The following is a 17,318-nucleotide window of genomic DNA, read 5'->3' as shown; positions in this document are numbered from 1 at the left end:
AATTATAACAATTCTTGAGATGAAGTAATTAAATGTTGTCTGAAAACCGTTGCAGATGGCATGCTGGACTTAAAATAAAAATAAGATGACGTTAAACCCCAGCGAACACTAATAATAGAGTAAAAGATAGAGGCAGACTTGTTATGTAAATTATACCCATTTTCTGTGAAAGGTAAAAGCAGCACTGTAGTTTTTAAGTGACACTAAGAGACACCAAATATTTTAGCCTACTGAAGTGCGAGCACTTATGGCTGAAGTAAATATCGTGGAATTAATTTAAAAATACATGTTCATCTGTAGAATTTCTAGTCCTAATTTACGTGCGCAAAATTCATTTTTTGCTTTTAAGGTTTTGACAGTAGTCCTTAAAATACTAAATCCATGGTAGCTTTCATGTCATATTTACACCAATGTGTTTAATATAGTCTACAATGGAACTAGGTGGAGAAGACAAGTCAAAACCCAACTTTACTAAGCATCTGTGTCTTTCAGTTCAGATGAATAAAATAAGCACTACTACCATAAGGCAGTCCCAGAAACACCCTGTATGCAGATGCTTAATTTAGTACAGGTAAATACTCTCACTGATGTTAATGGAACCACTCAACTGTATAAAGTGCACATGCCTACATGTTTTTAGGATCAAGGTCTAAATTAACAAAATACATGCAGTTGTTAGTGTCCAGCTGTCAGAATTAGCGTTCATTACTGTTCAAGTGACTAGAATTGTTTTTAATGCTGCTTTGCCAACATTATATCTCTTGCCACTGATCCTAATGAGCAATGTAGTTTAAGAATGGCATTTGATTAATTTTTTTTAAACCTTTCCTTAGCATCATTTTAGTTGTTGCACTGATACCTGTACCAGTGTAGAAGGGTGTAAGATATTTGTTATCTTCAGAAGTGTGTTCACTCATCCTGGACATTAATACATGTAATCATTTCAGTGTATAGGTACATGCACATGCATGTGTACAGAATTTTGTGCTCCCGGTTCTGAAAATATATTTCTGAAACTTGTGTGAGCAGAATTCAATAAACACAACTGAGATGCTGGAATTAGCATTTAATCTTTTATTCAACATAATCAGTGGAAACTGTAAAGATTGAAAAGTGTTTAATAAAATAAAAATAGTATCTTCACTACAAGCCTCTAAGAAGTCTCTCGTGTTTTGTACTATTGTTTGGTGTGACGTCAGTGATGTAAAACCTATTATTCTCTACGTAGTAATAGTGCTCAATTAAGATTGTCAACATTTCTCCAATATTTTCAATGTCAAGCAGTCACTAGTGGCTATGTTCGGTTTTTTTTTTTTCTTTTTTTCTGTAAGTTTAGGATGTGCTGATATTAGTGTGAATATACATGAAAATGGATTAGAACATACATCCTCTATCCCTGCACTCTGTATGAACAGTAGGGAACTCAGACCACTTCTTTGCATCCCTTGTTTGTAGACAGAAATTTTGGTAGTCAGCTGTATTATTTCTGTGTATCATCTTCTCAGACTATATGAAAGTGACTTTCAGGCTATGCCTTCTGGTAAATGCTTCAGTTTGGGAAGTAGTTGAAAGCAAACTGTATTAGTGACACTATAGAAGGGCTGTCTACCTCATCAACCAAAAAGAGACCACTAAATTTATTTTATTGGCGCTAAGAAGCAAGCAGGATCATTTGATATCTGCTACGTATAATTAGATAAAGTGTAACTTCCTGCCAAGTCACATGCTTAAACTTCCAAACTAACTTGTACACCTGTAGTTTTGTTTTGTCATTTCCTTTCTGAAAGAGTTTGACTAAAAATATGAATACCATCAGAATCGTTCTGTTGGCTAGGGTATTTATTTAATGAAAAATGAGTAGTCATGTATACTGAAAAAGATGCATATTTTGAACATTTGCCTTCCAACAGTTGTGTTGAGGGTACAAGTGGGCGACTGCATTTTTCTAACTGTAAATAATATTCTCCAGTGCAGTTTCTTACCAAGATGGAATTTTTCAGATTGTATGTGACAAATTATCTGACAAAGGGAGAAATACTACAGTGAATAGTCCCTGATGAGCTAACCAAACTCTTTTAGGCCCCTTTGAAAATCCCAGCTTATGTTAATGAATACAACATTCTCAAATTTAAGAGGAAGAGGATAGCATTTCTACTATATTGTCATATCTCCCATATTTTACATTGATAAATAGCATTCTGTTGGCAGGAGACTGCAGTGCCATGTTAATCACATCTCAACAAGGAATCAGTGACTTCTTGCAGTTTGAAATTAGGGCAGAATTATTTCTATACCTTTGGAAAGCTAAGGTGTCTTTCTACTGAGTATCATATGAGGTGGTGGTGATTTTTACTATTCAATTACTTTTCCCTTTTTAAAGAGTCCGTCTGGCTTTCAAATTTTGTGTTCTTTGAAGGGAGCACCTATATAGAATACAGCTTGATCTCTAGATGGCTTTCCTGAGAAGGTGGTGTAGATGTTTCACTTAAAGTTAATAAAAGTAGGCCTTGATCCTGCAGACGTTTGTCCATGTGCATAATAGGCTCATGTGAGTATTCTCATTGAAGTTGAGCATATACATAAGTGTTCAGTCCGCATGTATACATTTCTTGTGCATCAAAGCTTAACAAGGCACAGTTATTTTGTCTTGTTGCTCTGGCTGTTGAGAGCATATGGTTAATTTCATAAATGTATACAGCTTCCCAGAATTGTGTATTGATATTGGTGCCCTAGCTGGTGGTGACAATTTGAAGTAGCTAATGATTTAAGACAGACTTGCAAAGTTGTGTTCATCTTTGGTGAGCAGTTCTTGTTGCTGTGGATGACATTAAGGGTCATGCCCAGGGCATACTTATGATTCCAAACTTCTGTTATGAATCTTGGGATCTTAGGCAGCTGGCACAAGCTTGGGCCGTGCTGAAGCCAGTGTAGCTTGTGCCACAGGTCCAGTGTGGCATAGAGAGGCTGTAGGATCGGAAGCACAATGATGACTTAAAATGGTTTGCAGAATAGCTAAACATTTGACTCACAGGAAACAGATTCCACAGTTCCTTCTTAGTGAGATTACACTAAACCAAAAAATAGCGAATTTAATTAAGAGCTGTGAAAATCTCCTGCTGTTTCCTGTTCGTGCCTGCAACTCTATTTTCCTGTCTTGAGAGATGTCATCAAGATTTTTCCTTTTGGAATTTGTCATTAAAACAGCAATCCTCTTGCAATTACACAGGTGCTCAATCCATATCAATGGATGTTTTGACATTTCAGGTATTTAAAAACATTCCTTTGTAATTTTCTTGTGTAATTTATATATGCTGATTAAGCTAAGGCAATAGTAAAAATCAGTAAACTCTACCTTGGACTATAAATACACCATGCAAAAAAGTCTGGGTGATTTCCAAAGTGCAGACTAACATCAGTGAAAAGTTAGCAAGTCCTGGTGACCAGGTCACAGAATTAGACTCCATCAGTGCTGTTGCAAACCTCTTAAAATCTCTGATTGTAGATTAAAGAAATACTTTGATCTCAAAGGATACAAACACCACCTGCAGCAACTAGAGAGCTGACTGAGGATTTGAAATGTAAGAGTAGTTGGTTTTATCGATAAACTCTCAAGGCACTATCTGAGATTTTTTTTCAAACTTCATGACAGTATGGGGTAACAGCATCTCCTGTCTTGGAAGCTCTCTACTTCATCTAGAGTGCAGTTTTTCTCAATGGCTGCTCAGAAAGAAGACAAGGAAGGAGGGACCAAGATTCCACTTTATAACAAAATCTTAAGAACAGTCAGACTGAGAATAAAAGCAGTCATGAGACTTGCTTCTCTGTACCAGGAATATACAATTGGTATTATTCAGGCGTATCATAAGTTGTGCTAAGCCAGAAGTGAGCAAACTACGGCCCGTGAGCCACATCTAACCCGCGGGACTCTCCTGCCTGGCCCCTAAGTTCTTGGCCTGGAAGGCTAGCCCCAGGCCCCTCCCCCGCAGCCTCAGCTCACAGTGCTCTGTGCTGCGCAGTGGCGTGGCTGGCTCCCACCGGGTGGCGCAGCTGCCTGTCCTGCTGCTCTGGGCGGCGTGGCTGTAGCGCTGCCAGCCACCAGTGCTCCAGGCAGCGCAGTAAGGGGGCAGGGAGTGGGGGGGTTGGATTGGGGTAGTGGTGGTCAGGGGGTGGGGGTGTGGATAGGGGTTGGGGCGGTCAGAGGGCGGGGAATGGGGTTGAATGGGGGTAGAGGTCACGGGGGGGCAGTCAGGGAGGAGGAGGAGGGGTTGGATGGGGCGGAGGTGGGCAGTCAGGGGACAGAGAGAAGGGGTGGTTGGATGGGGCAGGAGTCCGGGGGGAGCAGTCAGGAATGAGAGTAGGGGTTGGATGGGGCAGGGGTCCGGGGGGCGGGGGGGCCAGTCAAGAATGAGAGTAGGGGTTGGATGCGGCGGAGGTTCCGGGGGCAGTCAGAGGACAGGGAATGGGGGGGTGTAGATGGGGCAGGGGTCCCAGGGGGCCGTCAGGGAACGTGTGGGGGGGGGTGGCTGGATGGGGCAGGAGTCCCAGGGACGAGAAGCGGGGGGGGTCGGATAGGGGGCGGGGGCCGGGTGACACCTAGCTGTTTGGGGAGGCACAGCCTCCCCTAACCGGCCCTCCATACGATTTCGGAAATCCGATGTGGCCCTCAGGCCAAAAAGTTTGCCTGCCCCATGCTAAACTCTAGAGATGTTAAATCTATAGAGCCCCGGCACAGATACAAAATTTGTATCCACCAACATGGTCCACAGACATTTATATCTGTGGATATAAAGTGGATATCCACAGATTTGCTGAGCTTTATAAATTCACATTATGCTTTGAAAATTAATTTCTCAATGGCTGCTATCAGAACTGAAACCATTTCACAAATGTTAAGCTTTGCAACATTATGACTCTCTCCTGGGTGATACATAGCAATATCCCTTTTTTTACATGTGAGGAAACTGAGGTCAGACTGAATGATGTGTCCAATTGCAAATTTCAAATTGGTAATGTCCAAGTCAGGACTAGAATCCAAGTCTCTTGTCCTCAGGATCATATTTTACAAAGGAGGTAATATCTTGCAAGGTTAAGTATTTGTTTTGCAGTGCAGGGGTACGTGATTGTGCTTACAAAGGCTTACTTTGGAAAACCTGAGGTGATTGTTGGGGGATAGAGAAGATGAAAGCTCTTCAAGACACTACCAGACTTCTAAAGGTGAAGGCATTGGGGCTTCTTGTGTATAACTATAGTGTTCACTGATAACTTAATTTGTGTATATGTACAAATGAGCTCTAAGGGGAAGATATTCAAAGGTACAAATGTCAGTTACATTCCTTACTTTAAATAATATGTAGGTGCTCAATTGCCATTTGTGCCTTCTGAAAATTGACCCCCTGTGTTCTTAGTTGCACAATATAATAAATATATCTGAGAACCTCCTCTTTGGGTTTTATGTAGTTTATTTAATGTAATTATCCAGTGAATATAATTGTCCATCCTCTTTTTTCTGCCATGTTCTTCAGCCTTAAAATGTTAGCACCAGTAGGAGTCATAGCTGGCAGCAGGAGAAAACTATTGGAAAAGGATGGAGTTGGGACCTAGCTGTATCTCTCCGCTATGCCAGACATTGAATAAAAATGTTATGTCTCCAAATACAGAAGTACATTGGATTGAAAGCTCCCACTGGTGCTAGAGCCACACTTACTTTCTGCTGTACGTCTGTTGACTCAACATATAGTCTCTTTTATGAGGTAGTAAAATGAAATAATTGGTCTGCTAGAAGTTCAGATTGTTGAATCAAAACGGTAAGGGTAGAACAAGGTGTGTGTGTGACCTTATAACTGAGTTCCCCAGCATCTTTTCTAGTTTACCTGCTAGCCCAATTCTCCATGTATAAAATTGGGAGGAACTCTGTTGAAAACAAAGGAGTTACAGCAGTGTAAATCTAATGTGAGAAGAGAATCAGGGACCTGGTATACAGCTTTTATTTCAGTGCCAGGTAAATGGGTATATTTCTTCTGCACTATAATAAGTATTTTACTGTGGATGATGCTTTCTGTGTAAATGGATTGGCCTGGATATTTCATTGGTGCATTGACAACATTGTATTGCTCTCAAAATTTGTCAGTATAAGAATACAACTTGAAATATGGCCTTCATGCTTACCACTTTGGATAGTTGGGTACCCAGGAGACAGAACAGAGCTACAGAAATCAAGTACTAGAACAGGCTAATTTGTCAGTCCTTCTTAAAAAAATAAAAAATAAAAAATCACAATAACCAAAAACATCTAAACTAACTAATGATAAATATAATATATTTAACTAATGATAAATATAACTAACTAATGATAAATGTTTTGACGGGCCCAAACTAGCAGTTAGCACGGGTTGACATTGTATTTCAGCTCTACCTTGCTCTAAGGTAAAATGTTTTTGTACAGTTTCCCATGTTGTAATCAATACATACTACTTAAGTAGAACAGGTGGTGGTAATAAACTCATGCCACTCTTGGACAGCATTACTCTTTTTGAAATACAGTGGATCTATGATAGTGTACATAGAGGCAGTGGAGGACTTTGCCAATGGGCTTCAGCTCTGTAGCACTGAGGTCTGCACCTGTTAACAAACAGTTCTCCATTTCAGGAGAGACTTTATCTTGGTTCATTGTACCCTATTACAGCCATTGCCACAATAGGGAGTGTAGCACTAGTACACTACTTACTTGGTTTTCTTTTTGCTAGTTTAAATACATACTCTATTTAAAAATGTGGTCTGGTATTGCTAGCAATGTATTTCTGTAATACACAAGCCATCACAATTTGCACTCGTTGGAGACAGGCGCCAAGGAACGAATAGACACAGATACAATATCTGTCTTCTCTAGGATGACGTGAGGAAGCCTGCACTGACATCTTCCTGTACTTTCAATGTGTTTGGATAAATAAATTCTGCCCTCCACGGCTGTCAAACATTTCATACTGACTACATTCACAAAACAGCATTGTTTTCTTGTTCAGTCAGGCCAATGTAAAGGAAAATAAGATTTGAAAAGCACAAACTCCCAGTATTACCCATGATGTAGATGAAAGTGTATCCAAAGGCCTTAATAGTCTCCAGTGTTGTAATAAGACCTTTCCCTTTCTCTCTCTGTTGTAATAGACAGAATTCACATTATTTACCAGCACTTGAGATCCATGTGATGATTACTTTGTTTTGTTTGACGCACAAGCGAAAAAGATTACCGTTGCTAGTCTATTGATTCAAGGTCAAGAATAAGTGGGGAGGGTTTAACATTGGCTTTAACAGCCAATATCCCTCCTCTTTTCTTGTCTGTCTTTAATTTTTTTAAAGCTCCTGTCCCTCCCAACAAAACCATAATCTACTTTTAATTTTGAATTTCTCTCCTTCAATCCATGTGTCTACAATATTAATGTTTTAATGAAAGTGCGTGCATGGTTTCTTTGAGATCTTACAGATGTAGTATAGCTGTTGTTCTTGATGTAATAAACATTTTCTCAGAATGCTGGGGAGGAAGGGCTTATCTTCACTAGAAAGCTTTACCAGCAAAAGTTCTGCCAGCATAGCGCTACCTACAAAACTATTTGGAAGATTGTGTTAGCACCTGGCTGATTATGCCAGTACCTGGGTCCACACACTTCAGATTGTATTGGCAGAAGACATGTTGCACTGTGGATACGCATTCCAGTGACCTGACGAGCTTTCTATATTTATAACTTTTAAATTGGTATAGACCGTTTGAATATGCAGATTTTTGTGGGGGGAGAGGAGAAGAATACAGTGAGAAAGAGGCGGTGTAGTGATCAATTTTTCCAATTCCAGACACATCAGATTGTTCCAGGTATTCAAAGGAGGGCATAGCAGTACTTCAGTGAAGCTGTAGCTCTTCCGTAACCATACACTTCATGTTGAATCTGATTCAGTTCTATGAAAGTTGTAATTCAAAATGATTTTTCTCATGTTGGACCTGTGAAATTTTACAGAGTTGTTCAACCACATCAGCAGCAGCTGTTTGATGAAGAGGAGTTACCAGCAAATGAGAACGAAGATCAACCTGGTCCATCCAAACGGAAACGCCAGCCAAGTATGTCCGAGACAATGCCACTGTACACACTATGTAAAGAGGATTTAGAGAGTATGGATAAAGAGGTGAGCTAAACTAATTGTGTCAGGATTCTAACAGTATCATTGAGTTAGTCAGTTATGTATAATAGTATTTAACTCTGTTAAATTATGCACATACATGAAATGACTTTGCATGTTACCAGGTGCGTGTAACTACCGATGGGGGAGGGGGGGAAGTCAAGTTACAGTAACTTGAAACAAAAATATTTTAAAAATTGACCTAGAAATAAAGTTTTGTTCAACACGCAGCTATGTACTGTAAAACAAATTTAAACTACGCCACTGTCAATACTTTCATGGTCGTAGACCTGTAAAGTAGTTAATTCATATCAATATAATTTTGGCACAAAAGAAAATGTATGGGATCTTAAGTTGGTGCATGTTAGTTCTGTAAAATATTATACATTGTCACATTGAATTTCATATAAATGAGGACCTAAAAACCCTTAAGATCACTGATTAAAAAAACCCATCATCTGTGTGTGACCTTTCAGAAGGAACCATAGTTTCCTTTTCAACTGGCATTCAGTAATACATGCAGTATTTGCCTAAGAAAGGAGAAACCGCTGTTTCATGGAGAGTTGGATATGTGCATTGTTTGATTCTTAAATTATGGTGAAGGTGACTTAGAATTTGAAACCTAGTTTCACTTTACAATGAAAGTCAGTGGGGTATGGGAGTAATCCTTTGGAAATAGGATCATGTTCAATGCCACGTCACAGACTTTTTAAAAACTAGCAATATCTTGATTTATTGTTGATTTATGTAAAATTCTAGTTTACTGGTATTTCTAATGTCTACTTAGATGCTATAGTATACATTCTAGGTTTAATTTACACTTCTTTTTTTTTTTAAATGCTGTGTAAAATAATGAATAGTACATGGTAAAATATTTAGATCAAATGCATAAAATAAGGCCACTTCCTATAAGGCAGTAAGATAATGTTATTAATTACAATGAACAGGTGCAAACTGAATTTGCCATCTGCGGGTATTGTCAAAGATTAATATGCCAACACCTGAACAAAAGATGTGTATTCGTTAAAGGGGTATTATTCTCAGTGCATTTAACTTAATTTTCCAGCTCTCTTGTTTGCATCACAAATCAAACAGTAAACATAGAAGGGCAGTATATATTAAATAATAGTTTTTTTACATTAGTTGGGACTGGTATTGTTTGCAATTCCATCTGGGCTTGGAGTCTTCAGAATGCTGTCTTGGAGATGGATATAATATTTTCCATACAGCTTGGTCAAGAATCTGCCTTTCCTTTTGCATGCTGGATTGACAAGTATAATGAACAGTCCTGTTTACATCACATTTGTTTGCTGGTTCTCCCAAATAATCTATTATTATTATTAATAATTATTTATAGCACTTACGGTCCTTAGTTAAAGACCCAGACTGCATTGTCCTAGGTGCTGTACAAACACAGTAAAGTGACTGTTCCTGCACCAAAGAACTTACAGTATAAGTTCAGACATACCAGGAGCGGGGGGTGAGAGGAGTACAAGGAAACAATGAGACACTATTAGTCATCATTGGTCAGCACAGTACACCGCCAGCCTTGCTGTTAAGCTTTTTTGTAGGCACCACAGCAAAAAAGTTTTTGGATTTTTTTTTTTAGGAGATTTCCAAATTAGAATAATGTATTAGTTTTGCAGATGTTTACAGGAAGCTCCTTCCACGCATATGACATGGCATGGGAGAAAGCAGTTTTCAAACAAGTACGTTGGAAAATGTAACAAGTAGGTGATGGAGGCTGGCATTGTGTGCAGAGGTAGGCATGAAGGAGAGATGATCGGTGGGGTGGGGATAGGCTATAAAAGGGCCTTGAAAGTGAAGTGAAGTAGCTTACTTGTGATAGCTGAGGGTAGAATTTTCTGCTCAGGCATTTGTCAGAGAACCTTTCTTGACTCCTTACTTCTTGGACCATCTCTGAAGTGACTGTTCCAAACTCTCTGTTCATTCCTCACACTTCCATATTTTTCCATCTGCAATGTAAGGGCTGAATAGTGATCACGTGACAACAGCAAGCTGCTTATAAGTGTGTTGTGATAGCAGTAGCTATGTTTCTGAATATGGACTACATTGCTTGCTTTCCTGTTCCTGTGCAGTTGATCTACTTTTGAGCTTCTCTTGTTTCATGTTTCATAAGGTAACTTAAACTTTTCTTCCAACATCTGGCTTCCAGATGACACAATAGCTAACCTTCCATTGCTTGGATTTTCCATGTAGGAGCCCTGATAATGAGGTTACTTGAACTGGCAATGCTCTCAAGAACAAATGTGATTCTGTGCCACGTCTAAGTCATTGTAAGGAAGTGTTATCACCTACCCAATCCAAAGCAGCCATTTATTTCTGGTTGTGTCACTTGGTCCTTCTCACCTATGCTGTTCATAGCTGATCTTCTGGTTATGCCAAATACGATATTAAAAAGCATCAGGACTACAAAGCATCATAACCTCTGTTCTGACATTTTTGTGCTGAATTTGGAATAGTAGTTTTGTGGGGAGAGCTGTAGAGGTAACATGGTACTTATTATGGAAAAGTACTGATTGTACTGGAAGCATAATACAAGGAGATTGGTCTAATACTTCAGATAATGATCCAGATTCCTTCAATGACTTGAAGGATTTCAGAATGCCCTGAAATGACAAATGCCTGTAATCAGCTCTATCATGTTAAATTATAAAGTTACAAGTGACACACTAATGAAACATTAGAAACTTTAAAGTTTTCTAATGCTCTTTTTATTCTGAAATAGCTAAATGTATTCTAGTGTTCTAGGTGCATTATAAACAAGTGTGTATTCTCTACAGTTTTCCATTAGTTCTTCTTGGTTCTCTTACAGCACACATTAAATTGAGATAATTGTCTCTTTTTAGTTGATTACTAAGTATTATTGATAACTCCTTCAGTGTTCGAAAAATATCTTTCCTGTAGTTTTTCATTAGTTAGAATGCCACTTCTTAAAAGTGTGTTTATTGCTTCTGAATGTTCTGACTGAGCTACAGGGTGAATGTTTGTACAGGAAAAATGTAAGATTTAAGATTATAGAAACATATCAGTTTCAATAAGATTAATACTGTATGAGAACCTCGGTATCTGGAACCTTGTCTTGCCATCTTATCCTCATCGGTGTCCTCAGACAGCCCATGTGAAAGTGATTCAGCTTCACAGCATGGCGTCTGTACACGGTCCAGGTTTCACGTGCATGCATCAGAGTTGGCAAGTATCATTACATATATATGTGTGTGTGCATGTGACGATACTATGTGGCACGCAGGAGACATGGTGGAATTTGAACACTGAAAGCACAGCTCTGGAGAAAAGACACTGCCTGTTAATGGTCCAGCCTAACAGCAAAGAACTTTGCTCTTTTCTTCTGCTCTGTCAGCTTCTCTTACAGAAATCATCAGAGATCACCTCTGTGTAGCTAGGAAGTGGAGGCAAGGACAAGGAAAATTAAAATGAACCTAAATTAACCACTAAAAGTGAATTTAAGATGATAAATGACCTGTAGGAATTTTACCTCTAAATTTATAAGGATCTCCCTGTAACTTGCAAAAGAATGCATCAAAAAGAAATACACTCTGTATCAAAGTGAATTAAGTGTGTAGTGTTTGACAGCATGGGAAATTTTTACACTCTCTCTCTCTCTCTCTCTCTCTGTCATTGGGATTAGGATTATCTTTAAACATTTAAGCCTCCAAGCATTTTTTCATTGTAACTAGTGGAGAACGTCCATTGGTAAAGTCTGTTCATGGATGAATCTGCTTCTCTTGCAACTAGTTGCAAATAGATTTATGTAACTAACTTGTTTCCTCCCCTTGTTTGCAGTAGAAAAGCAAATGCACATAGCTGTACAGTATCATCCCAACAAGAAGGAAAGATGTTCACAAATTGGAAAACATCCAGAGAAGAACAACAAAAATAATTAAAGGTCTAGAAGACATGACCTATGAGGAAAGATTGAAAATATTGGGTTTGTTTAGTCTGAAGAAGTCTGAGAGGGAGCATAACAGTTTTCAAGTGCATCAAAGGTTGTTACAAGGAGGAGGGTGAAAGAATTATTCCTATTAACCTCCTGAGGAAAGGACAAGAAGCAATGGGCTTAAATTGCAGCCATGGAGACTTAGGTTGGACATTATGAAAAACTTACTGTCAGGTTAGTTAAGCACTAGAACAAATTGCCTTGGGAGGTTGTGGATTCTCCATCACTGGAGGTTTTTAAGAATAGGTTAGACAAACACCTCTCAGGAATGGTCTAGTATTGCTTAGTCCTGCCTTGAGTGCAAGGGACAGGACTAGATCTATTGAGATCCTTTCCAGTCCTACACTTCTGATTCCTCAAAGCAAGTTCATTAAGAACAGCTCCACCTCCTTCCCTCCTCCCCCAAAAATCCTTCTCCAAAACCCAGCCTTTTCTTGCATATGGATCATAAGTATCTTTTCTATTTTAGTTGTCACGTACAGATCTTTTTTTACATTAAGTAAGCAAGCAGTAGCAAAATTACCAATACTTGACGAGATCACCAGTATCCTTGTACGTTTAGAAACCAGGTTTATCACATCCTTTTCAGACCAGTGTTTCTAAGCCTCTTAGATATTAAGAAAGCTATACTTCTAAGATAGTTCTCCTATTTAATGGCACTAAGAGAGATTTCTGTGAAACGTATCAAGTATACAATTAGTTACCCTTATTTAATCAAGTTAAATTTATCTTACTCTCCTCTTGTCTTGTGATGCCATAGATAACTTGTATGCTTGTTGTACAAAATTTCATTGCTGATGGAACTTGGCTTCTCATTTGCCTGCAATGGTTTTTACTTGGCTGTTTGCATGGATATCTATCAGGCAACTGAAGGGTGGCTTTCAGCCCCCACAGCCTTGTTCAGATTTTTATCCCTTGAAACCATTTTTTTTTAAAGACCCGTATTTTGTTACCATGTCTTCATAGCCCTTTCACTTACTTGTAAAGAGTATTTCTCATTATCAGACCAGTTTGCATAATGAATTTTCATTTGACAGTAAGGCAAGCTGTCAAAGCCAGGATTTTCCATCCCATTTCCCTGCTCAGCCTCCAGGGAAGCAATCCTTCCCAGTTGTTCTTTTGTCTCCTAGTAGCAGCTGCAGAAAATGACCTTCTGATACCTCAGTGCTTTTGCTGTCAATAGGGAGTTCATTCTGGGCAGAAGTTTCCACTTTCCACTCCCTACCTTGTGTGGTGATGTCACAGCCATGCCAGACTGAAATGGGAGCAGAAGATAATGAAGCAGACGTTTACACCACTTGTCAGCAGCTCCTCTCAGCGCCGTAGATCAGAAGAGAACGAGCCCCGGAGGAGCTCCCAGGATGATTTGGCTGATCAGATTTATAGGGAAGTCCAGTGATTGGGGGGGGGTCTCATGGAGGAAGGAAATGCCAAAAGTTTGGGTTTTGAATGGGAGTATGGAGCATCCTGCAACTGTCTTCTTTCATTCCCTGTTTCTGCGCTGAAAACACTTGTCCGTGTTTAGACACAGCTTTCTCTGCATCCGTGGAGTTCATTGGAATTGTCAGACAGCACGAGCTAGCCTTGTGAGATGGGGGATTCTGCCTTCCACTGACTTCCAAAACTGCAGTTCAGTACATTCCATTTCATTGGCAATATTTTTGTAAGCAGGAATCTCCAGCCTACAATTCTTGTCAATGCCAGGAATTGCATTGAGATGTTAAATCCAACATCAACAGGTGCATTTGTGCAGGGTCAAAAATACACATAGCTTTTAAGAATCTTGCTGCAACTTGTTGAAACTTTTGAGCTGTTTTTTTCCCTACATGGCTTGACTTCTCTACAGCTGTAATATTGTCTGAGCTTCTTTGCCATGCAAGAAAACACCTGCTGAGCCACTGGCATTTAACTCAATGTTGTCAGAGTGATTTTATTTGACTGCGCTTCAGCCCAGACCAGTACATCCATTACTTTGTTGTAAGCCAGGCCTGCACAACTCGTAAAGCGGCGAGGGCCATATTACTCCAAAGAAAATAGCTGAGTGCCGAAACCCCCCGGCTCTGCTGAAACACGCCCCCCCCGCAGCACCACCCAGCCCCGCCGAACCCCGTCCCCCTCCCTCCCCCCAGCGCCGCCCAGCCCCCGTGTAAGCAAGCAGGACTCACCCCGGTGGTGCCTCCTGTTGGTCTTCTTGGGAATTAGCTCATCCAGCCGTTGGAGCGACCTCTGCAGGCCGGTGTCCCACTGCCGCTGGCTCTGTGTTCCTCCTGAACCCCAGTGCCCTTTGATCTGGGGTGCTGCCCCCTGGCAATACCCCCACACTATGGCTCTTGGTCTCCTCTCTCTGGGGAACCCCCAATCCTCTAATCCCCACCTCACTTCAGTATAAGGCTACTGCCAGTCACTAACTAGCCCCCGCGCCCTGGGGTAGACTGCAGTAAATCAGCCACTCATCACAGGCAAGGTTGGGTTTGGACCTGCTGCCTCCTTCTATAGCTGGGCTGCCCCTCTGCAGCCCTGGTACTGGTCTTAAGCCCTTAGGTAGGTCCACAACTTGGGGGTTTTCCAGGCTGGAGTTCCCCAGCTCCCCTAGCCTTCCCCAGCCCTGCTCCACTCCCAGTACCCTGCTCAACTCCCTAGCAGCCAGACCCTTCTCTCTCTGCTTGTAGAGAGAGAGAGACTTCCTTTGGGCCTCTGGCTCACAGCCTTTTTATACAGGCCAGCTGGGGCCTGATTGTGGCATGGCCCAGCTGCAGCGTCTTCCCCAATCAGCTCAGCTTTTCCCCTGCCACAGCCCTCCCCCAGGGCTGTTTTAAGCCTTTCAGGGCAGGAGCGGGGTAACCACCCTGCTACACCCCCCAAAACACATCCCCCACCCCAGCGCCACCCGCACCGCGGAAACGAACCCTCCTTCCCCAGCGCCGTCCCGCCGAAACAGCTGTAGGCCGAAAAGAGAGGGGTTTTTTTTGGGGGGGGGGGGGGAGGTGATACTTTAAGAATTTTTCAATTAAAGCAAACAATTTTTTAAATTATTTTATTTTTTTTTTATGAATCATGGAAAAATGAAAAACACCTGTTCCGTTGAAAGAAAACATTTCTACTTTTCATAATTATCTTGCAAATTTAATGAGATTACATCTCTTTTCAGCAACAAGCTTGTCGTATTCGGGGGTCATGTTTGAAGTGGATATTTTCATAATGTCTTCCAAATGGTCGTCAGTCAGAAGAACGTTGCTTGTTTTTATTCATGTTCATGATGGAAAATGTTTGTTCATATATGTAAGTGCTTCCAAAAATGCTGAACGTTTTCAGTGCAACTTCAGTAAGATTCTTGTATTTTTCATCGTCCAGACTTTTGTACAAGTCCCACAGACTGCTTTCTCTGTGCTTATTTCGGTAAACTGCCGAACATTGAAGTTCAATAATCTCCAACTGCAAATTTTGTGGCACTTCCTCTGGATCCACAGAAAAGGGATCTTCAATCAGCTTCAACTGGATGTCATCATCTTTAGACAAAGTAAGTCTTCTGTCAGATTCTTCAATCAGAAGATTGATGTGCTTTGCGTATTTTTCTCCTAACTCGGCGTGTTTGTGCTGAGGGATACGCTGTGCACAAGTGGGAAAGTGACACATTTCACCTTTTGACAGCTGACTTCTGAAAAGTTTCAATTTCATTTTGAAAGCTTTCACTGCTGCACACATTTGAAATATAAGTTGATTTTTTCCCTGAAGTTGAATGTTGAGATCATTCAGGTGTGCTGTAATGTCACAAAAGAAAAAGATCTTGATTCCAGGACTCATTTTCAAGCTCCGGGAATTTTATTGGCCCATTTTCTAGGAATTTTGCTATCTCCTCTTTCAAAGCAACGAAACGCTGGAGCACTCTTCCTTGACTCAACCACCTCACTTCTGTATGGTAGATTGTCGCTGCACTCGGCGTCTTCCCCTTCAAGAAATCTCCTATGTTTTAGTCCTCTAGAACGGATGAGGTTTACAGTGGAAACTACCACTGACATTACATGCTCAAATTTTAAGACTTTGCTACAGAAAACCTGCTGACGTATAATGCAGTGATGTTTGGTTATTTGTCTCCCAATAAATTCTTCAAGAAGAGTAACTGCTCCAACATTTTTTCCCACACATAGCTGGAGCACCATCAGTACAAATGGCCACCAAGTTTGTGAAATCTACTCCCAACTTATCATTCATGCACTTTATCACTTCACTGGAGATTTCTTTTCCAGTTGTGCGACCCATCATGGAGCACATGCCAACAAGTTCTTCAGTAATTTCAAAGTTTTTATCAATACCTCTAATAAAAATAAGAAGTTGGGCGGTGTCTTTTAAATCGGTGCTTTCATCCATAGCTAGGGAATAAAAGCAGAATTCACTGACTCTCTGCTTTAACTGATCACTTAGATTAGTAGAAATGTCAGCTATTCTCTGTACAGTCATGCGTGATAGACTGACATTCGCAAATATTCCCCTCTTTTCTGGACATAACTCAGATACCGCAATCAACATACACTTTTTTAAAAATTCGCCTTCTGTGAAGCATTTCCCAGCAGCAGCAATTTCCTTAGAAATTTGAAAACTTACTTTAGTAACTGTATCGTTCTCAGTGTTCACTTGCTTGAAAATTTAGTGTTCTCCACTAAGGTTTTTCACTAAACTGGCTGCTTTAATTATTTTTTCATTTGGGTTCAATTTGGTGAGATTGGGATGTTTAGTTTCAATGTGCCGCCGAAGGTTGTATTCTTTCGGAATGGCTAACATTTCGCGACACACAAGGCACAGGATTTTGTCTTTGGAAACAGTACATAAGTATTTATTTGTCCATTCAATGTTGAAAACTCTGTGCTCTGTTTCTATTTTTCTCTTTTTCTTTTCACTCATGGTCGCCATTATGAAGCTCACGATTTTGTTGAATAAATTCACACAGAAGGGAAATGCTCAGTCACACACAAAGAGAAGAGATATCTCACGGTGCGTGGCACACTAGCAAGGCACTGACTGTGTGGAAGCCTGTAGAGGAGGAAAGAAACGGCGCACATAGGGTAACCAGATCACAGCAGTAAAATAGGACCCGCCCCCTCCCTGCTCGGCCCCACCATTACACCCCTCTTTGACCCCCAGGGGTCACTATATTACTGCACACAGAAGTACCAAAATTTAA

At 40.4% G+C, this 17,318-nt stretch overlaps 1 protein-coding gene across 5 annotated transcripts in view; it reads left to right on the top strand.

Annotated features, from left to right (window-relative positions):
- CTDP1 (CTD phosphatase subunit 1) overlaps positions 1–17,318 on the top strand; it is a 185,426-nt gene that overhangs the window by 64,214 nt on the left and 103,894 nt on the right. For all 5 annotated transcript variants that reach the window (XM_034762484.1, XM_034762480.1, XM_034762482.1 and 2 more), the window contains exon 11: positions 8,004–8,169. In XM_034762484.1, coding sequence (XP_034618375.1) covers positions 8,004–8,169 — 166 coding nt within the window. The remainder of the gene's footprint in view (positions 1–8,003; positions 8,170–17,318) is intronic.

Source organism: Trachemys scripta, chromosome 2, assembly GCF_013100865.1.
Source record: "Trachemys scripta elegans isolate TJP31775 chromosome 2, CAS_Tse_1.0, whole genome shotgun sequence".
NCBI lineage: Eukaryota > Metazoa > Chordata > Testudines > Emydidae > Trachemys > Trachemys scripta.
Note: the sequence above shows the minus strand (reverse complement) of the source record. Positions and strands in the feature narration are given on the sequence as shown.